The 21,725-nt window shown below is 46.4% G+C and overlaps 2 protein-coding genes across 10 annotated transcripts; both read left to right on the top strand.

Moving 5' to 3' along the window:
* Positions 1-20: 20 nt before the first annotated feature.
* Positions 21-12,328, top strand: MFN2 (mitofusin 2). Its single transcript, XM_017831991.1, has 19 exons — positions 21-84; positions 738-906; positions 1,436-1,614; positions 2,318-2,453; positions 2,793-2,955; positions 3,472-3,596; positions 3,916-4,024; positions 4,114-4,221; positions 4,603-4,756; positions 4,984-5,051; positions 5,158-5,279; positions 5,579-5,705; positions 5,870-5,974; positions 6,389-6,491; positions 7,135-7,355; positions 7,659-7,808; positions 8,051-8,247; positions 8,596-8,730; positions 9,332-12,328. The coding sequence occupies exons 3-19, from the start codon at positions 1,440-1,442 to the stop codon at positions 9,399-9,401; spliced, it is 2,268 nt and encodes a 755-aa protein (XP_017687480.1). The 5' UTR covers positions 21-84; positions 738-906; positions 1,436-1,439; the 3' UTR covers positions 9,402-12,328.
* A 911-nt stretch (positions 12,329-13,239) lies between these two features.
* Positions 13,240-20,852, top strand: MIIP (migration and invasion inhibitory protein). 9 transcript variants are annotated; one of them, XM_017832003.1, is made up of 12 exons: positions 13,696-13,870; positions 14,765-14,903; positions 15,008-15,195; positions 15,739-16,203; positions 16,837-16,939; positions 17,388-17,499; positions 17,686-17,750; positions 18,174-18,303; positions 18,677-18,773; positions 19,570-19,677; positions 19,935-20,059; positions 20,286-20,852. In XM_017832003.1, the coding sequence occupies exons 3-12, from the start codon at positions 15,025-15,027 to the stop codon at positions 20,293-20,295; spliced, it is 1,386 nt and encodes a 461-aa protein (XP_017687492.1). In that variant the 5' UTR covers positions 13,696-13,870; positions 14,765-14,903; positions 15,008-15,024; the 3' UTR covers positions 20,296-20,852. The 9 variants fall into 9 exon arrangements, with proteins under 9 accessions (XP_017687490.1, XP_017687487.1, XP_017687486.1 ...); XM_017832001.1 differs by lacking the exon at positions 13,696-13,870 and adding an exon at positions 13,240-13,286 and having other exon boundaries at positions 19,935-20,852; XM_017831998.1 differs by lacking the exon at positions 13,696-13,870 and adding an exon at positions 13,431-13,479 and having other exon boundaries at positions 19,935-20,852.
* The last annotated feature ends 873 nt before the right edge of the window (positions 20,853-21,725 follow it).

Genomic DNA, 21,725 nt, shown 5'->3' with positions numbered 1-21,725 from the left:
GCCCCGCGCCCGGCGCGCGCCGCTGACCCGCCCGCTGACGGCGGCGCGGGGGAACATGGCGGCCGCGAGGGAACGGCGGTGAAGGTGAGCCCCGGGCGGTGCCCGGCCCAGGGCGCGGGGGAGAGCCGCTCCAGGCCGCGTCAGTGCTTCGGGGGGAGGTCGCCTCCCGGGCGGCACGGACGGGAACAAAGGCAGAGACAGGGGCGGCAGCGGTGAGGGTGGGACCCGCCGGGAAAGGGTCTTGAGGGGGCGCGAGGGAGGCGCTTCCCGCCCCGTGAGGGCTGAGGGGGGGGCGGCGGTGTCAGGTCGGAGCGTCTGCCCAGAGCATCTCCTGGGCACCGGGATGGCGGGGGCATCCGCCGGGCATAGGGGTGCCGCGGGGGCAGAGCCCCGAGCATCCCCGGGACGTGGGGACGGCGGTGGGGCAGAGCCCGGAACATCCTCCGGGCATGGGGGTGTCGCGGGGGCAGAGCCCGGAACATCCTCCGGGCATGGGGGTGTCGCGGGGGCAGAGCCCGGAACATCCTCCGGGCATGGGGGTGTTGCGGGGGCAGAGCCCGGAACATCCTTCGGGCATGGGGGTGTCGCGGGGGCAGAGCCCGGAGCATCCCTTGGGCACACTGGGACGGCGGAGGGGGCAGAGCCTCGAGCATCCCCTGCACATGGGGATGGCGTGGGGGGCAGAGCCCGGCCCCTCACGGAGCTCCTGTCCCTCATCCCCGGCCCCTCTGCCGCAGGGACGGAGACCGGCTGGACTCGGCGTCGCTGAAGGAGCTGCGGGACGGAGGGGAGGGGACGGAGTCCGGCCGAGGAGAGGGAGAAGGCAGGGAAACTGCTGCCGTTTTGTCTTCAAGAGGGCCTTGAGCTGGCCATGCATGACTGGTGAAAACGTAACTCATCCTGAAAGTAAGTGGAAGATGGGGAGACGTGATCGCTGTGGGGCTGTTTATTGGAAGGGAGAGGGAAAGGCAGGTTTTTTTAATTTCTGATATATGGGTAGTTTTCATGTGTATAAAGTGGAACAACTTCTTTGTGGAAAAAAGAAGATTGTTTTTAAAATATGTATTTATCTAATTCATGTTAGGATGCTTAGTTGGGTCATGGAATCATGATCACAGAATGGTTTGGATTGGAAGGGACCCTAAAGATTATCCAGTTCTCTCTCCCTGCCATAGGTAGGGGCACCTTCCACTAGCCCAGGTTGCTCCAAGCTCCATCCAGCCTGGCCTTGGACACTCCCAGGGATGGGGCAGCCACAGCTTCTCTGGGCAACCTGTGCCAGGGCCTCCCCACCCTCACAAGGAAGAACTTCCTCCCAATATCCCATCTTACCCTGCCTTCTGGCAGTGTGAAGCCATTCCCCCTTATCACTACACACCCTTGGATAGCTGTTGGCACTTGGTGACACTGTTCTTTACCGGATTTTTCCCTGCAGCGCAATGTCCCTGTTGTTCACTCGTTCCAACTCAATAGTTGCAGTGAAGAAGGATAAAAGACACATGGCTGACGTAAATGCTTCTCCACTTAAACATTTTGTCACTGCAAAGAAGAAAATCAATGGTATCTTTGAACAGTTGGCTGCTTACATCAACGAGAGCTCCTCGTTCCTGGAAGGTAAGCTCACTTCTGGAACTATGAGTGTGTGACAGTGCTTTGCCCACAAACAATGCTCCCAAACAGACACACCAAACCTCCTCATTCAGTTAAATAGTGCTGCTAGACCTGTGCTTATTTATACATGTGTGTCTTGTTCATGTATTCATGTTTATAAGAAAAACAGAAAATTATTTTGTTGAATTTGTTCAGGTGTTCAGCTTCATATTTTGAAGATGAGAATTTCATGCATGTTAGGAAACTGAGCTAGTTAGGGAGCTATGTATGATTTTTATGTTGCTTGGGAGATTTTTAATTAATTACACAACCCCTTTAGGGTTTTTTTGTCTATAATCCTTTCAGTGTTCTTGGCTGGACACATCACTGTTAGTGACATGTAACATATGCCAGTAATTGGCTTTTAACAGCTTAAGGCACAGGCAGATTTTTTTCTTTAAGGGTGCTGGAGTGTTTGCAGTGTGGGCTGTTCTGTTTAAGGCAGTCCCAAGGACGGGGATGGTTTTTAGATACACAGAAGGGACCAGCTGATAAATGCTGTTGCAGAATTGCCTCAGGGTGTCATTGCCTGTGTGGAGATCACCCACACGGGCTGTGGGACAGAGAAATGTTCAGTTCTGTGTGTTACCATCACAGAGAGGGGTGGCATCCAGAACTGACCCAGATGGCTCCTGGAACTCAGAGACGTGATCTGTTTTGATTTTAGAAACACACAAGAATGGAGAGCTTGATCCTGTCACCACAGAAGAGCAGGTACTGGAAGTCAAAGGCTACCTGTCAAAAGTCAGTGGTATTAGCGAAGTGTTGGCAAGACGACATATGAAAGTTGCTTTTTTTGGGAGGTGAGTCACGTGGGTGTGTGTTGCCTACGCTCCCCACTCAGTGAAGCATTTGAGGATTGCAGCCAGTAGAGAACATTTATAGAAACACTAGTGCTTTAGCTTCTGCTTGTAACGTGCATGTCCCTGGCACTAGTGCTTTGTAAATTGGAAAGAAATATTGTATCATGTCATTCTTCAATTTGAAGAATTCCTACAATAAGGGGCTAGCAAAGTCTTTTTGCAGGTTGCCTCTGGCACCTGAGTTGTTAATGGCTCTGGTACAGCTGGGCTGTAGAGAACTTGCTTTCTGTAAAATCTGGCTCTTGGAACCCTGCTACACCATTCTTAATCTGACTGCAGGACAAGCAATGGGAAGAGCACTGTGATAAATGCCATGCTGTGGGACAAAGTCCTTCCTTCAGGAATTGGGCACACCACTAATTGCTTCCTGCGTGTAGAAGGGACAGATGGACATGATGCTTTCCTGCTGACTGAAGGCTCAGAGGAAAAGAAGAGTGTTAAGGTATAATTTTCTTAAGCATAAAGGCTCTTCAGAAATGGCAGAAAAGGGAAGGAACAAGAAAATTAAAGTGCTGTGAGCAAATTTCACAATTAAGGATTTTAATCATTAAAGGAATGGAGATGAAGAATGAGTCTTTTTAGATGTAGGAAGGGAGAAATGAAGCAAGTCACAGGATGGAACTTGTTCATTTTGTGAAAAAGACGATATGTTGTATTTGTCGGTGACAGCAGGGAGCAATGACTCAGGAAGTTCTGAGCTCTGTGTGACTGGCAGAATCACAGACTTCCTGATAATTCCTCAGTAGCTTTTCCTGACAGAAAAAATCTCTCATAAACTCTCATTAGTGGTTGTCTTTTGACTAGGACACTCAAAAAGGTTTTATATGGAAAACCTCCCTGGGAGAAAGTAATTTGGAGTTGGGTTTTATCTTAAATTGTCAGTGCACAGCTCTGAAGGGGAAAGAATTGTGTTAGTGGGTCTTGGCACCCAGGAAATGTTATTTCCATCTTTTCATAGACAGTAAACCAGCTGGCTCATGCCCTTCATCAGGATGAACATCTGAATGCTGGCAGCCTGGTCAGTGTAATGTGGCCCAATTCCAAATGTTCTCTCTTAAAGGATGACCTGGTGCTGATGGACAGGTGAGAAATAGTTTTCTTTCCTTTCCTGCTTATCACAGACTGATTACGGAAATGTTTTCAAATACCTATTTAACAAACATCAAAGGGATTGACCTTGTTCTAATCTGTGACAGTGACCAAAGTCCTTTGCTGCAGTTGGCAGTCAGATTTTCTTGTCAGTACTTCCTTTGAATCTGTACTCTTGTCACCTCGGGACAGTGCAGCTCAAACGTGGGAAATTAATGCCCTGAAAAGCTGAAACACATCTCTTACTAACTTTTGTAATTCTGGTTTTGCTGTTTCCACAGCACAGTAATGTCTCATTTCTCTTTATTGCTAGCCCTGGCATTGATGTAACCACAGAGCTGGACAGCTGGATTGACAAATTCTGTCTCGATGCTGACGTGTTTGTCCTGGTGGCAAATTCTGAATCAACGTTGATGCAAACTGTATGTGCAAGTCCACTTCAGGGAATTTGGCTGAGGGTTAAAAATACTTGACATATTAATCTGAAGAGGTTTTGTTTCATTTTCCTTAGGAGAAGCAGTTCTTTCACAAGGTGAACGAACGTCTGTCTCGGCCCAATATATTTATTTTGAATAACCGCTGGGATGCATCTGCCTCTGAACCAGAATACATGGAAGAGGTTTGTGATGTGGTTAAACTTCTCTTTTCATGGATATTATGGAGTCTTTTGACTCTGGTCTTTGCAGGTACAATCAGTGTTGTGTGTGATCGTTTTACAGTTTGGATTTTTATCCCCTTAGTGTGGAGACTAGGGGGAGCACAAACTAATGATCAGGACATGACTCTTGAAATGTCTGAGCACAACTCTTACAGGGGCCTTTTGAAGTTAAATCACTTAGACAACCTCTGGAAAATTCCATAGAATAGGAAAGGTTTTTTCCTTGCTCTTTTATGTTGGCAGTTTAGGCCAGCAGAGGGCATGTGGGTGCTCGGCCTGACCTTTAGGGGGTGGATGAAGCAGATTTAACTGGCTGTGTCGTTTGTCCTGTTGGGCCCTCAGGTGCGCCGGCAGCACATGGAGCGCTGCACCAGCTTCCTGGTGGATGAGCTGGGGGTGGTGGATCGAGCCCAGGCGGGGGATCGCATTTTCTTTGTGTCTGCAAAGGAAGTGCTGAATGCCAGGATTCAGAAGGCTCAAGGGATGCCAGAGGGAGGTAAGGAAAGCTAGCAGAAATTTTCTGTTAACTTGAGGAAAATAGAGAATATCTTGTTCCAAAGAATGAATAAAATTGGGGCCAAATTAATAATAGAGCAATCGAAGAGGCGACTTAGCAGCACTTTTGCATTGGCTTCAGTGTTAAAGCAGGAGCATTTCTTGACGTCCAGCACCTGACTGCTTTTGCAAAACTGAAGTGGTTGTTCTGTGCTTTCCTTCTCTCAGGTGGAGCATTGGCTGATGGATTTCAAGTAAGAATGCTTGAGTTTCAGAACTTCGAGAGAAGGTTCGAGGTGAGCATTATGTTGTGCTGGTGGGGACACACTTTGGAAACAGATCAAATGGGAAGGAGAAGTTGTGTCAGTGTGCTGCTGATCTTGGGCTGCCTTTTGTCTACAGGAATGTATCTCCCAGTCAGCAGTAAAAACAAAATTCGAGCAGCACACGGTGAGAGCGAAGCAGATTGCAGAGGATGTTCGGCTCATCATGGACTCTGTGCATGTTGCTGCCCAGGAACAACGGTGAGGAGAGCTGAGGCTTGGTGCTTCCATAACTAAAGTATTCTGGGAGTCATTTGAGGGAACCATGAGCATTTGAAATGCAAAGCAGAACGTAGCTGTTTGGGAGTGGGAAGGACACGTACTGGTGAACTGGGAAGGTGTTGGGAAGAGGACCTTTTATCCTGAGCTGTATAATGTATTGCAGATACTGACGTGTTACTGGGTGGGAGAATCTGTCTTAGTGCTGAAATTCAAATATATTTATAGATCAAAAATGCATTTCTCTGACACTTTGATGGACAGGGTTGTTTTTTCACCAGAGTTTACTGTCTGGAAATGCGAGAGGAACGACAGGATCGTTTAGGTTTTATTGACAAACAGCTGGAGCTCCTGACTCAAGACTACAAGAGGAAAATCAAACAGATCACAGAAGAAGTGGAGAGGCAGGTAAGGAGGAGTGACTGTGGAAAACTAGATTGTCTGAAACAGCATGGTGGGGAGAATACACAGTGCTGACAAAGCTTTGAAGTACTAAAAATGTGGGGGTTACAGATGGGAAGAGAAGAAATGCTTTCAGAAGCTCTGTTTTCTGTCCTGTGCTGTCTCTCTAGGTGTCAAACGCCATGGCAGAAGAAATCAGACGGCTCTCAGTGTTGGTAGATGAATACCAGGCAGACTTCCATCCATCTCAAGTAGTTCTTAAAGTGTACAAGACCGTAAGTGATGTTTGCTTCTTACCAGTTGCTTAAGCAACTTAAGAGGCCTTTTTTAGCTCTGAGTCAGTAATTATGCCAGCTCACTGGGATGGTTAACATCCTTCCAACAAGGATACGAGCTAAGGCTTTAGTTTTTTAATAATATCAGTGATAAATTGATACCCATATGATGTATCACATTATATAGACCGAACAGAACTTTTCCTAGACTAAAGAGTGCACGTGAGATTTTTTTGATTTGCCTTTTCCTCTTCACTGAAAAAGGGAGGAAAAAATGAAATTAATATTAGAACAGTGGGCAGACAGAACGTGTGCTCCTGTTCTGGGAGGGTTTTTTTAACTAGCAAGCTCTAGCACCTGCAGCCTGCCTCTTACCTATGTTTATTCTAATCTCAATAACCCTTTCTTTGTCAGGAGCTGCATAAGCACATCGAGGAAGGCCTGGGCCGTAACATGTCAGAGCGCTGCTCCAACGCAATCACAGCTTCCCTGCAGACAATGCAGCAAGAAATGATAGGTCAGTTCCACTGGCAATATTCCCCTTTCTCTTTCCTTGAATTGACTTGGAAAATAACTGGGTCGGTGTTCTGGGTTCCTTGTTAATCTGATGGCTGATGTCGGCTGGTATCACCTTTGTTTCCATCTTGATTAATACTGTTGTGTAGAGGACTAGTTCTGGGCCTGAACTGGTGCAGTGATTTGCTATTGAATATGTACAGTCAGCATAATCCTCATGGCAGAGAGGAATCTTGGCTTTGGAAACTTGATTCTCAGATCAAATCCTAACGAAACAGGAATGACTTGTAACTAGGTGCCTGTCTCAATATGGGATTTCATGGGAGTATGGTGCCTAAAGACTTATAACTGCTTTCAGATTCTGTTTGTCAAGGTATTGGTAATCTGTAAGCTTCACCAGCTACCTGTAAGAATTTTGGAGGGTCCATGGAAAGATTTCCTCCTGAGTTGATCTGAAGAACCTAGAATTGAATAGTAATTCAACACTAGCAACATGCTTGGCTTATGAAATTTAACATACTAAGGAAACTAGCTGTGGAGGATGGAAGAAGCCATAAACACCCTGATTGCAGAATACAAGTGCAGTTAATTCTTGTGAACTCAACAGCCCTGTTTTTCCATGTTTTTCTTTTCTGTCTGTGCAGATGGTTTAAAGCCCCTCCTCCCAGTCTCCCTGCGGGGCCAGATAGACATGTTAATTCCCCGACAGTGCTTCATGCTCAGCTATGATCTGAACTGTGACAAGCTTTGTGCTGACTTCCAAGAGGACATAGAATTCCATTTCTCTCTTGGATGGACGATGCTGGTGAACAGGTTTTTGGGACCAAAGAATGGTCGTCGGGCCTTGATGGGCTATAATGACCAGGTAAGATACCTTGTTGGGCTATAATGACCAGGTAAGATACCTTGTTGGGCTATAATGACCAGGTAAGATACCTTGTTGGGCTATAATGACCAGGTAAGATACCTTGTTGGGCTATAATGACCAGGTAAGATACCTTGTTGGGCTATAATGACCAGGTAAGATACCTTGTTGAGTACTGGGGTAGATGTGACTTCTGTTATTTCAGTGGTGCTGAGGTTGTTTGGGGGGTGGGGGGAGAAGAACAGTGGCTTGCCTTCTCTTATCTGTCCTTTGGTTTTGTATTGTCCTTGCTTTTCCAATTAGGTTCAACGCCCTTTAACACCAGCAAATCCCAGTCTGCCTCCTTTGCCTCAGGGCTCTATGACCCAGGAAGAGCTCATGGTGTCCATGGTGACTGGCCTGGCCTCCTTAACTTCCCGGACTTCCATGGGGATCATCGTGGTTGGTGGTGTGGTATGTTGGCCTTCTGGGCAGCATTTATGTACCTGAAGTTGGAGCACTGACTTGAACAGCATTTGCACTGCTGAATCCTGTAGATAATTGCTGTTCACAGATAGGGAAATACTTTCTCCTTTGCTCTTCCATTGGAGTATAGATATTGAGCTGATTTTGCAATGCTCTGTGCAGCACTGTTAGGAGTCAGCATCAAGCTGAGATGATGATTGTGGAATTTGTTTTTCCTTGTGCTTTTTTAGGTCTGGAAGGCTGTGGGTTGGAGACTGATTGCTCTCTCTTTTGGCCTTTATGGGCTCCTTTATGTCTATGAGCGCCTCACCTGGACCACAAAAGCAAAGGAGAGAGCTTTCAAGAGGCAGTTTGTGGAGTATGCTGGGGAGAAACTGCAGCTCATTGTCAGCTACACAGGCTCCAATTGCAGCCACCAAGTCCAACAGTGAGTTGCCTATATTCAGATAAAACCTTAAGTTATTTGGGGTTTTTTTATGCTGTTCCTCGTTAAAACAAGTCTTCATTCTGAATTCCACATTTAAAAATGTGTAACGACACGTGTTTTAAAAGAATACTGCTTTTTTTTTAAACCTGTAGTGGTTGGGTGCTATTAAGCATTGAGCTTAATGTATTTCTGTGTCTCAAATCAAGATGCCCTGACATATTCTTGTGCAGAGGTGGTAGGATGAAGATCTGAGCCAGCACCATCAGCACTATACATCAAAAGGATTTAGTCCTTGACTTTGCTGCTTGATCTTACTTTCTGTCACACCCAACTCTTCTTGTTTCCTAGGGAGCTTGCTGGAACGTTTGCTCATTTGTGTCAGCAAGTGGATGTCACACGGGAGAACCTTGAGCAGGAAATTTCTGCCATGAATAAAAAAATCGAAGTTCTGGATTCACTGCAGAGCAAAGCAAAACTGCTCAGGTGAGATTTGATTATTCCATATGACTGTTTTTCCTGTGATTGCCCCGGGATGTTCAGATGAGCTGTAGTTTTGAGTTCACTCTGTCTTTGTCACAGTGTTTGATGTGCAGACCTTTCCCTACCAACTCGTGTTCTCTTTCTCTTGGTACTTTCCCATGGACAGTCATTTAAAGCTTCTGTCTCACAAAATATCTTTTCCTTCCTCTTTTCGATTTGTTTGGAATTACAGTTCCTTTCCATTTATCAAAACATACAGTCCTCTACTCCTCAAACGCCTTCAGCTGTTACAAAATCATGCAAATAAGTCTCACCCTCACCTTTGTACACAATTGTGTGCTGATTTCTTTACACTGCAAAGGCTGCCAGGAAGACTTTTTCAAACATTCCTTACTTACACAGTAAGATTGATCTGAAGTTGTGTCCAAGATCTCAGTTTGAACTTCAAAGCAGGCAAGCACTCCTGACCTGAGGAATGGCAACAGCATTTTGGAGTGGATCTCTGGCACTCCATGCCTTGCTGGGTACTCATTTTAGTGGCACTTCTTTCTGACTGGCTTAAGAGCTGTTTCCTTCACCTAACAAAGACTTTCTGTCCTTGCAGGAACAAAGCGGGTTGGCTGGACAGCGAACTCAACATGTTCACACATCAGTACCTGCAGCAAAGCAGATAGTGTGGGAAGGAGAGAAAAAAAAAGTTTCCCTTCAGTGCTCTCTTAATTACTGCAGAGAACATGGTGGGTGATGGAATTCCCTAAAGGGAATGAGCAAGAGCCTATTGCTATGTTTCCAGTTGCTGTGTGAACAATAGGATTCTGCTTCCCTGTTCTGTGTCCCACCTCTAAACACTAGCTGTTAATAACTCTTCTTTTTCCTTCCTGTGAGACCAGGCTACTTCAGGAGGAATGTGTGCTTCATACATTTACAGGGGGCTTTTGCTGCACTTCATTTTGCTTTAAACAAATTTAAAGCAAACAAGAAAGATCTTTATCAGGTTAAAAAGTTATTCTGACACCTCTTTATGGAGTCATTTGTTTTACTACATAAAGACAGAGCTTTTGAGTTCCAAGCCCCAGGTGGGGGTGTGAGTGACAAGCAGCTGTTTGTCTAAACATGCACACAGATGTGGTGGTGGTTTCACAATGCATTTATAGCCCACACAGGCCTGTCTCCTGGGTTAATATTCTGTTATTCTAGAACCTGACACAGAATCCCAATGTCCCTTCATAGAAAGGTTTATTGCTGTCAGTATGCTTAAACCTCTGAACAAAACCCAGTCCTCTTCCAGAGAAAGAGGGATTAAGATTTTGCTTTGGTAAGCTTAGTGGCTTTGGAGTTAGTTTCTTCCTCTTAAGAGCTCTTTAATAACAGTCTGGCCCATTTCCTGTCACGGACAAGTAGTTTGCAAAGACAGAACTAGTTCCTGTGAAGGAGGTAGTGCCGATAATTTGGCTGCTTGTTGAGGAAGGAAACTAGGAAGGAAAAGCCAGTTGACAGAATGTAATGAACTGCCTTACGAGCTAAGTCAATGAATGTGGGTTTTCTTTGGAAATGCACAGCTGTGTTTCTGGAAGCAGGCCTTTGGAATTCCATTACCACTCTCTGGCCACAAGAACAGCACGTGGATTACACGCTGTAAGAGATTTTGCTTCATGCAGAGTTCCCACAGGATGTCTCAGTCTGGGCAGCAATAGGATTTGATGATGTTTCTCTTCTGTTAAAAGTATGAGAACAAGCTGGCAGGTACAGCTCCTCGGGGGTGGGGGGAGTTGTGGCCCTTGTAGTTCATGCCAGGGCAAGAATGGGTTAATGCAACTTTTTTTTTTTTTTTTCCCCAAGACATTCTTTATTTGCAAAGAGATGAAATGAATTTTTGAGTTTTGCCCTGAAGCAGTTATGAATTTGGAATATAAGATTTGGGAATTGTAAGGATTTGAGTCTCTTCCTGTTGAAATTGATAGAGAAGAAATTCTCACTGATTTTAGGAGTAGTAGGATATGTTTCCTCTGTTGTTTGGAAAGTTTCTTTTCCTCTTTGTGGGTCAGTATTTTGCCATGTGTTGGGTATAACCTTTCTGTTGCCCACAAAATGCCTGAGGAATCCAGAATCGGATCCTGTAGTTCTAGGGTTAGTGACAACCTAAATCTGTTCAGCATCACACACATAGAATATGGACTGCATTTAGAACTACTGAGCAGTGGGGTGTTCTTATTGACAATGAGACTTTTCCCTTGAAAATGGCCTTAGGATTTCTCATTCCTGCTCAGGTGTGCCTGTGACAAGTCCCCTGTTTCTTGTGTCATGGAAGGTCCAGAAAGAAGCTGCCTGATACTTGAGGGAGTAAAAATAGTGAAATGTCAGTAAGTACATCTTAGGTAAGGCTGTTCTGAGATTTGCAGTAAGACTTGAAGTACTTTGTGTTGGAGCTGGTGGTGAGACTCTTATGTGTCCAGAATGCAGAAAGAAAACAAACCTCTCCCTTCCAGTAGACAGCCTCGACTCCAGCTCAAATAAAAAGCTGTTTTTATCAGAAGGCTTCATTGGCCTTGGCTGGGTTCCTCAGGTAGCCACCAGGACATAAATATAGCTTGGATCAGATCTGAGAACGAGCAAGAAAGAAATCTGAGTCCTTGCCTCTGGAAGTCTGTGCTCTGGGCGTGTGGTGAAGTATACTGGAGTAAGTGGATCATCCCTTACTCTGCTGGAGGTATTATTTGAATTAATTTGGATCTCTGGTCTCTCAAGCTATCACATACACAGTTATAAGCTATGTACTCTTCTGCTGAGTTAAAACATTAAGCACATCCCTCATACACCAGGAAATTGTCAGTGCCAGGTGGAGGCAGAGGGTGATGTACTATTGCTCAGCAGCTCATGACTACTTGAAATGCTGACCTTGCTTTTGAAGACCTGTCAGCATCTCTTCAGCAGGCCTTTAGGGGAAATCTGATAAATGAGCTTATCTTTAAGCCAGTGTCTTATCTGTAAAGGGAAAAGAGATTGATGGGTTCTTGGAACCTGGAGTCTTGGTGCTGTGTGTGCCTCTGATGCTGCTCAGCTTTGGGTGGTGTGTTCTCACTGCAGAGCTGACACAACCTGCAGAACGGGGGAAAGAACCACGTGGAGTTTTTCAGAAGCAAAACTGCTAACAGGGGAGAGAAGAATTTTTAATATGTGTGTAACCCTTGTCCCTAGAAGCCTGAATGATAGAGAATCAAACTTTTAACAGACAGGCCTATGAGCTGGATTCCTCTGAAACACATTAACAGCTGCACTTCTTTAATTCAGAGTGGTGGAGGAATGAACACTGTCGGGAGGAGGCTGTTCTCTTCTGATTTAATAAGGAAGGCTAAACTAATCTGTAAAACAGGTAATTCCAAAAACAGTCTCCCCCAAAACTCCCATTAAAGAAGGTCAGCTAAATGCACTTTTATCTTATTGCTGCTACTTTTCCCGTTGCGTTACGTTGATGGAGCTCTTCAAAATACTCTTACCAGCGAGTTTATTCTCTGCTGTATTTAAGGTGATAAATTTGCATGAATTAGTCCTGTAACAGTGCTGTAAACAATGGAAACCAAAATAAAAATGAATTGGAAAAAACAGTTCTCCTGACGTGTCCTGAGTGTTGTGACACACACAAAGTCTTCCAGTGTAAGTACATCTATTTCAGGTGTGTTCCATGTGGTACTGAGGTGCATGTTTGCCACCAGTGACCACCTTCTGTGCTCTTACTTCGAAAGTTAACAAGGAGACTGATTGTAAGGTTAGAAAACCCTTCTTGAAGAATTATGGGGAGGAGATTAGAGCTTATCTTGCTTAAGGAAGCTTTCCTGCCTAGAAGAGGCATCTTTCCCCAGAGACAGTTTTAGATGTTTTCTCCTCTTGCATTCCCGAGAAAGACTCCCTGGCATGAGAAAAAGATAAGTCCTGCACACATGACAAAGGCCCCCCCACAGAGGGAGGGGCAGAAACTGTAAAAGCCCTGAGAAGGGTGTTTGAAGTGCCATTAGGATTAATGTTCTCCTAAGTCCAGTGTTCTCGACTTTGGAAATAAATTTTCCTACAATCCTTCCACTGCCTTTCACAGAATCACAGAATCAGCAAGGTTGGAAAACACCTCTGAGATCATCAAGCCCAACCTTTGACTCAGCACCACTTTGCCTACTAGCCCATGGCACTCAGTGCCACATCCAGTCTCTCCTTAACCACCTCCAGGGACGGTGACTCCACCACCTCCCTGGGCAGCCCATTCCAGTGTCTCATCACTGTCTCTGGAAAGAATTTCTTCCTGATGTCCAACCTAAACCTCCCCTGGCGCAGCTTAAGGCCGTGCCTTCTTGTCCTGCTGCTGGTTGCCTGGGAGAAGAGCCCTGGGAGAAGAACCTCCTTCCCGTCAGGGAATTGTAGAGAGCAATGAGGTCTCCCCTGAGCCCTCGGCGGCAGCTGCGTGTTATCCTCACACCGACGACACTGAAAGTTTTAGTCGCACTAAAACTGTCGGTATTGAATCGACGATTTCTCGAGGACACCGGAGGAACCAACGGCCAGCGACTGTATCGGTCAGTGCCTTCTGTTCTCTCGCCTTACGAGGGGCAGCCTCCCCTGCGGGCCCGGGCGGGCGGTGCCGGCCCCGCGCATGCCGGGAGAGCCCGGGGCGGGCCCGGAACGGGGAATCCCGGCGGCTGCAGCGGGACCGGCACGGCGGGGGAGCCCCCGGAGCCCCCGGGGCCCGGAGCGGCGGGGACGGCCCAGGTGGGACGGGGAACGCGGCGGGACGGGCGGGGGGAGGAGGGAGGGCTCGCCGCTGCCAGCCCGGCCTCTGGAAGAGGGAGGGGAATTTTGCAATGCTCGGGGCTCCCTCCCCTTCCTCGTGGGCGCGGGAGAGCCGAACCAGCGCCCCTGCCCCGGAACAGCCCGCGGGGCCGGACAGCTTCCGCGCAGGAAGCTCGGTCTCGGTTCCCGAGACAACCGTCACTGATCTTTAACTGCGGGAAGCGAAGCTCCTCCTCACAGAGGATTCGGGCTAGAGCAGGTTTTCATAAACTTGAGCTTCTCGTAGGTTGTGCCAAGAGTCGACCTCATCTGGTAAAACCCTTCCAGAAAGTCCCTTGGCCGGTGTTGTTTTCGGAGTGTTTGCTCTCCGGTGAGCGGTGGTGAGAGGGTGCTCATCAAAGCTGTCAGCTTTGTCCTGGGGAGGCTGCGAGAACCGCTGGTTCTTGTCAAGTTTTCTCAAATTTAGTGCCTCAACAGCGATATTTCTATTTTCTGTCCCGTACCGCACCTCTCACTTATTTCCTGTAGCAAGAAGATATGTTGTTGTTTGTTAGCGCTGCTCTCCACTCCTCCTAGTGCCCTTGTACCACGTTTGATTCTCCGTGTCCGGTTGCCAAGGGAGCAAACACAAAAACAAATCAGATGAGCTTTGGAGAAGGGTTTAGGGATCTTTCCGAATGAAATGTCCTAGAAAACCATATAGTTTTATTGAGAACATAATTCATCAATCTGATCAAAAGCAACGTGGGAGTTTGGGTTTAGGGTTTGCTTCTGCTTTATTTAAAAATCCGCTTTTTGCAAATTTAGAGGAGCTTGTGATGTTGTGAAGATGTTGAACAGTGTGACAGCTTTCCAGTCAAACTAGACTTTATTTGTTTATCTATTAACTCCTTTTCACCCCCTTGTGGGACTTAAGGTAGTTAATTTATGGGATTGGAATTGCCCAAGACCTTGTCCTGAGTCATAATTGAGCCTTTTGGAGCCTTTTGGAGCCTTCCTGCCCGGGGGATATGGAGGAGAGTTTTGACTCAGTATTTCTTTTGGATGTAGCAAATGCATTCATGTTGGTTAGTCATATCTTGAAGTTATGAACATCCTGGGTTTATCAAAATACAAATTTCAATGTTCAAAAGAACATTAAAGCAGAATTGCATAAGAATATCCTAATTAACAGCCTCTGAACCAAATGTGTCTTATTTAGCTTTTTGATGTGACTTTTTCATGTGTGCTGTTTCCTCTGTCAGAGTTTCTTGTCTCTGTTCAGTCAGCTCCCAGTTTCTGAGTGCAAAATACTTGACGGTCCATCCGAGGGGAGAGAAGCTTGAGGAGGTGCTGGTTCTTAGCATAAGGAGTTTGGCTGATTTCTCGGGAGAAGGGATCAACACTCCAACATTTCAACAGCTGTAAGTGGGTTTTAGGAAAAATCCCCTGAAGGTGGTTTCTCCCGTGTCTGCTTCTTCGCTTAATTCTTCCATTTGTGTGGTTCCCCCTTCCTCTGGCTTTACAGGAAAAGGGTTGTCTAGGATGGACTTAGAGCTTCTGAAGAGGCTGCGTCAGGCCAACCAGGACCTTCTGCAAAGGCTCACAACAAAGCAGGAGGAGATCAGGAAAAGAGTTCCCAGCAAGCCACTCCTTCCAGCATCTGTTCTTTGCCACAGAACTGCTGAGGGATCTGTCCCCTGGCCCAGGAGAGGGGTATGTGTGGTGTCTGTGCTAGAAATTCTGGGAAGCAAATGGGCCTTTTGGGACAGCAGCTCTGCCTGTGGTGTGGGAAAGGAGTCATATGGACATGGAGGAGCTGGTAGAAACTGGAATGTGGAATAGGGAGTCTGCTAGAAAAGTAGCTGCCCTTTGGTTGTTGTTTATCCTGTGGTCTCAGTCTGTTCTCCTTGCAAATAATTCAGCTCCTGCCTAAGACATGCAGGTTTCTTCATCTAAAATAGGAATGAACATTGTGGAACAAAATCCTTTTGTTTCTTGTAAGCAAAAGGGCTGAAAGTTTCGTGGTTCCTCAAACTGGGAAAAGCTGCATTTAGCTGGAAGTGGATCTCTTTCTTCTCCAAATAAAAAGGTCTCACAAATCAACAGTAGGATTTTTCTTTTTATCCCTCAGGAATTTAAAGGGGTGAGCAGACTAGAACGAGAGGTTAATTTTTCACTTAGTGAGTGAAATGTCCTAATGAAAGGTATTTGTAATGTGACTGATGCCATGTGTTGTGAGGGTCTCTGTCCTTACAGAAGGAGAATCAGGTGGATGCTGACCCTGGAGTGGTGGTGTCTGTGGAACCCAGAGCACGCACAGCCAGAGCAGCCCTCAGTTCACCTCTGAAACACAGCAGCAGGGACAGAGAGCTACAGCAACAACAAGCAAAGGCACAGGAAGCAGCAGGTTTGGATTCCAGCTATCCTGGGAAAGAGAAGAGTGTTATTCCAGTGTCTGCAATCATTCCATGTGGCAGAGAAGCCTCCAGAGTGGATGGGGATGGCCATGCTCGAGGAAGTCCAGAGAAGGAATCCTTCCTCCTGGGACTTGGAGAGAACAGAAAACAGTCTGCTCTGCTCCGTGGTTTCCATGAGAAGAATCATCCAGACCCATCACTGAGCAGAGTGCAAAATGAAGAGCCCAGTGAGCAGCACGTGGTCAGCAGAGAGCCCACGATGCCTAAATCAGTCCTGGTGACATCCCGGGCCAAAGAGTTGAAGGTAAATGTCAAACCAGTGCTTTGCTTATTTTCCTGAGTCAACAGAAGGATGGGGAAGAAGGGCCAGGAGAACATGACTTGCCCCGTTCCCACTGTGTAAATGGGAAGTTGGGGCTGGAACTGTTCCTGGGTGTAGCAGCCAGGGGCTGTTGGCAGTTTGTTCAGGCCCTGCTTTCCTCAGCCAGTGAAATGAAGACCAGAAAACTGTCACACTTGACTGTGAGACTGCCTGTGTTTGCATGTGTGATCCATGTGCTGAGGGAGAACAGCCAGGGGCAGTGCTGCTGCTGCAGAGTTTGTTCCCCCGGATGTGAAGGGCAGGCTCTGCCCCTGATCATCCTCCAGGGCAGCACAGGTTGCCTAATCTTTGGGGATGTGCATTGAGGGGCCTCAGTATTTTGTTTAAAGCTCTGAAAAATCCTGCCTTATACCTTGTCAAGTCCCCTCTTTCTGTTGTATTTATTGAGAAGGCAAAGGGCTGTTGAGCTAATCACTGGTAGAGGCACAGATAGAATCCAGCCTCAAACTAAGTCACAGCTGTCCCATTTGAGCAGTTGCCAGTTGTTTCCTCAGCTGTACCTTTGAATGTCCTACTGAATGACTAAGAAGTCTTTATGAATTGTTTTCTTCCCAGAAGAAAGCTCATCATGTGACTTTTCAGCCTGAGCCTGAAGAAGATGCCACACCAGTGGGCAGCTGGTCTGCCCGTCCTTTCCTGGGCTATGACTGGATTGCAGGTGAATCCTAACCCTGAAGCAAAGCTCTCAGCAGGGTGGGGTGGTATGAAGAGTTAAAACACAGTTTATGACCCCTTTAAGTTGAGGAGTGGTGGGACTGCTGTCCTCGAGTCCGTGCAGAAAGTGTCAGCAGAGGGGCTGCAGCTCTGTCAGAGGCTTTTTCCTGTCCAGACATGACCTGTGTTTCCCTGGAATGGTGAAGTGGCAGTGGTATGAGAGAATCCAGAATCCAGGCAGCAAATGGCAAAGCCTCGTGGGGTCAGGGAGGATACCAAATAACTGGAATGAAATAAGGAAGTCAAACCACACAGTTAATCTGTGGTTTGACATCATGGCCTGCTCTTCTCATTACCATTATTTTGTTCTGACTGCTTTTTGTGAGGCTGGGTTTGGTGCTTTCCAAAATTTGATAAACCCTTGAACTCTCCTGTCTCCTTGGCCTTCTCAGGGCTCCTTGATACAAAGTCTTCAGTAACAGAAAAATCTGAGCAATACTTTGCTGAGCTGCAGCAGTTCCGACAGGCCAACAGAGAAGCTTGTATTGATGAGCAGGACCTGGAGTAAGTGGGGATGGGGAAGGGCTGGAGCAGCAATGCAGTAATGAGAGCCTTGGAGTGGGACATTGTAAGGGTGGCTTTGAGGGCCTTTATTTACCTCCCAGGCATAAATGTGTGCTTGGAAAAGGCTGGGCTGCTCAGAGGACCCTCCCCTCTGTCACCAGCTGATCTCTCTGTGTGTTTCTTTAGGCCCAAGGCTCTGGATTGCACAGTTCCTGAACAAGAACCAGATTTGATAACCAGTTCCCATAAGTGTAAGATCACATTTCTTCCTACTCCAATTTCTGTGAAAAAACAACTGTGCAGTCTTTGTCATCCTGAGAGAGCAGCACATCATGCAAGACAAGGAAGAATGTTATTTTCAGCTACAGCTCTTCAACCAGATTCAACTTCCTACTCCAAAGGCACTTGAGTCTTCTCTCAATCACTGTCATGTTAATCTGTCAGGGTTTTTCATAGTTGGCTAATGTTCTGTTTTTAGGTTGAGGTTGAAGTTTTGGTTTTGCTTTTTAGGAACTTACTTGGGAACAGGAAATGTAAAAGATATTTGAGGAAAGGCAGCTCTTCTTATAGAATGCAGGTGTGGCACTGTGGTAGAACACAGCTTTGTTGGCTGGTTTGAGGAACCTTCTGACAAACAAGGAATGTGAAGTTTGGTGGTTTGTTGTTCTGTGCAGGTTTTTACTGTTACCGGTTAAACCAGCGCCTGTTCCCTGTCCCTGTGGATCCAGAATCTGCCTGCCCTGTGTGTAAGATCCCACGTGCCCACCAGCCCCCAGGGACACTGGAAGAGCCAGCCCATGTCAGGTAAATAGGAGTTACTGCCTTGTAACATGCAGAACTCAAGGAAACAATAGGGAAGAAAAAGCTGATCAGGTGAAGGAGAAAACAGCATCACAACAGCTCTGTAGAAGGTTGCTGTTCTCAAGGCAGAGATACAACTTGCTTAAAAATTCCTCACTGATCTTTTCCATGAGCACAAACAGTTTTGAAGTCAATGAGAAATGCCTGTTTAAACCAAATTTGGTTCAGAGTCTGAACATGAAGTGTCTAATGCCCTGATCCAAAACTGTTTTACTTGGTTCACTTTGGGATTAGACCCTTGGATTCTGAGTGGGGAAGGCAGATTTCCTCTGCCTTGTCAGAGGTGCAGGCACTTACTTCCCTTGTGTGGTTGCAGGGTCAGCATTCCCAGGAATACCCTTTTGCCTGCCCACAAGTACAAAGCCCATCGCAGGAGGAGCTTTGAGCCAGCAGACGATCTGGCCTTACCCTCGGTGAGTTGCTGTTCTGGCTGGTGGCACAGCCCAGGCTGGGCATTGCTTTGAGAGGGAAAGAAAATCTGTGACTCATTGCCCTGGCAGGGTTTCCACTAAAATTTCTGACCTGTGTCACTGAGGCAGCAAACCCATTGGTGTGTTCTGAGTTAGTGCCTTTGTGGAAGTGGCACAGAGTGTGTGACATACTTCCAGTGCTTTACACTGCATGAAGGAAAGTACCACGTGGAGCTGTGTCCTTCTGGGGCAGATTTGACTGACTCAACGTGGTGATCCACACCTAAGAGTGCCTGTGTTTCCTTCCACAGGTGTGAGGGAGTCTGGAAGGAGAGCATCCATGAAGCATACACAGTGTGATCAGTAGTGACAAGGGGTGGATTTCAAACTGTTATTGTAGAGCTGGTCCTGTATTCCAGCCAGTAACCAGTGCTAGGTGGTATTGCTAATCTGACCCTGGCCTCAAGATTTCCAGGGAAGAGGTGGGAGGAAACTTAGTTTTGAGGTTTAGGGAACTGGATGAGTCAGTTGAGACAGGTTCAGAGAGGTCGGGTGCTTGAGTTCACAAAGCAGGAGATCAGCTTAGAAGTAACCAGCCAGTGAAAGGTGGAAGAGGAGAGGGACAGTTTTGCTTCATTAGAGATTTCATCATTTTCCTGTTAGTCATATAAGACTCCTCAAAAATTAATTAATTATTTTAACAATTGCTAAAGCTTCCCTGTGCAGAAATTATTATTTAGAACTATTTTTAGGCCACAATAGATACAAAAGGGTAGAGTATTTCCATCTCTTTTCACAGCACTGCCTGGCTGGCTGGGAAAACATCATCCCCCCAAGCAACCCCAGGCTCAGCAGTTTGGATCTGAGAGCTTCCCTGGAAGAGAGGCCTTCTCCCCATCCTCACCTGGTAAGCACAGCCTCCAGAGTCCCTGGAGATGCTGGGAGTTGCACAGATGGAAATTGCTGTCCCACCTCTAAAGGGTTTGATGATTATCAAGGGCTGAGCAAACGAAAATTTATCACCACTGGGAAACATTTTCCTTCTTCTCAACCAGCGTGCACAGGGACAAAAAAACAAGGGGCAAAACGCCTGTTCAGCTCACCAGAGTTCATCAAAGTCACTGTGGCACTCTTTGATTAATACCCTCTTCATTTGGCTTCCAGGACTCGCTGCCCAGAGTGTCAAGAGGAGCTGAGGAGCCCCTGCCCCCCTCGGCACGTCCCAGGTCCAGCAGTGCCTCCCCCCGGAGGAAGCAGAGCAGGCGGGGACGCCGGAGAGCAGCTCCCGGGTTAGACCAGGCTGGTTTAACCTCAACTCTGTGAACCACAGACTTGTCTGCCCGGGGGAAGGGGTGGCCACAGCACGTGGGAACAACTCACAGACGAGGCCATTCGGATAAAAAAATGAATCTTGGCACAGATTTTGCCCGATGGGTTTCCGCCACGCGCGGTGACCGGTGCGGGAGTTTGTGCAGTCCAGTGGGGGGGTTCACTTCTCTTTTTTGCCTCTTGCAGCTGCTCCTGAGAGCTGTCCCACCTGGGGCTGGCTAAAGGGGTGTGCCCGGGATGAGTAGGGACAGCCATGGTAGTCCTGCCACCTCAGCCGAGTCACCACCAGTGTAACTCAACTCCTGAGTGCCAGGGGAGGAACTGGCCTGTGAAGGGCCTGGTTCAGTGGAGTGACACGAATATGGTGATTTCCAGACGTTTGAAACATGACACTTGAGTTTCTAGTGCCTTAAACTTGAGTTCCTGAATAATTCAGTTAAAATTTAAAAAATCCTATTTATTTTCAGTGCAATGTGTGTAGCTACAGAGTAACTATGAGTGTGAAAAAAAACATGTTAAAATGAGATTTTATTCATTAACAAGCTAGATAATGTTAAAGCCTTAAAATGTTTGCAAATTGTGCTTGCCTCTGCTTTTGCAAGTTCGTTGGGAGATAAACCAAAAAACATTCTGGAGTTTTTAAATTGTACCAAAACAAAATACATTTCATAGTACAATTAATTTGAACTTCATGGACTGATCTTACTTTCCTTGCCTAAAACCAATAAAACTGATGTTTTATTTTGCCTTGAATTTTCTGAAACAGAAATTCCTTCCTCAAATGTATTTCTGGGACTGACTTGAGAGGATGGTTTTGCAGAGAGAAATGGTTTATGCAGCTTCTTGGCATTCACTGTTATTTTTATATCAAATACATTATTTATTGAATCAAATGTATGAATAGACTTTTTTAAGCAGACAGGAATATTGCAAGATGATGAAATTTTAATGTAAGACTTGGAATGGGAAATGAAAAGCTAAACTGACTAGTTTAGCTTTGAGTTGTGCATCTGTAGGGTGAAGTGAATGGAACTGGCAATGTGATTTCCATTATTGGAAATACTAATTTTAAAAGAGATTAATCAAGTGACTATAAAACACTAGCTGCCAAATTTTAAACTGAATAGGGCAAATTCAACATTTTTACTACATTGCCTAGCCCAAAACACTAAACATTAACCTTAATTAACCTTTTATTGATTTATCCTGAAATAAATTACAGCAGGTCTGCTCCACTCTATCACAGAAAAGTTGCTGCTGTAGATTCAGTAAATGATGTGAATCTGTCTGCTGGATGCAGGTGGGAACCAGGTGAATTCAAAATGCCTCTTGATAGCTGGGAATACATCAGTCTCTTACACTTGTGAAAGCATTGGAAGTGAGATTGTGGCTCTTTCTCCCCTAGGAACAGGTGAAAGGAGTCGGTGACGCTGCCCCTCCTCACCCAGGTTTGTCTCAGGGGGTTGGTTCTGGCCTCTGTGATCCTGCCCTTTTTTGCAGGCTGGAACAGACTGAAAATGCTCCTGTTTGTGGAACCTTTTCCTTTTTCTTAATTCCTGTCCCCCCACATCCCTCCATTGCACAGCCTCTGGAGCAGTGATGACTCCCAGGCCTGCACGAGCTGCC

This window comes from Lepidothrix coronata, unplaced genomic scaffold (genome assembly GCF_001604755.1).
Source record: "Lepidothrix coronata isolate B3197 unplaced genomic scaffold, Lepidothrix_coronata-1.0 Scaffold198, whole genome shotgun sequence".
Lineage (NCBI taxonomy): Eukaryota > Metazoa > Chordata > Aves > Passeriformes > Pipridae > Lepidothrix > Lepidothrix coronata.
This window is presented reverse-complemented; position numbering and strand designations above follow the sequence as displayed.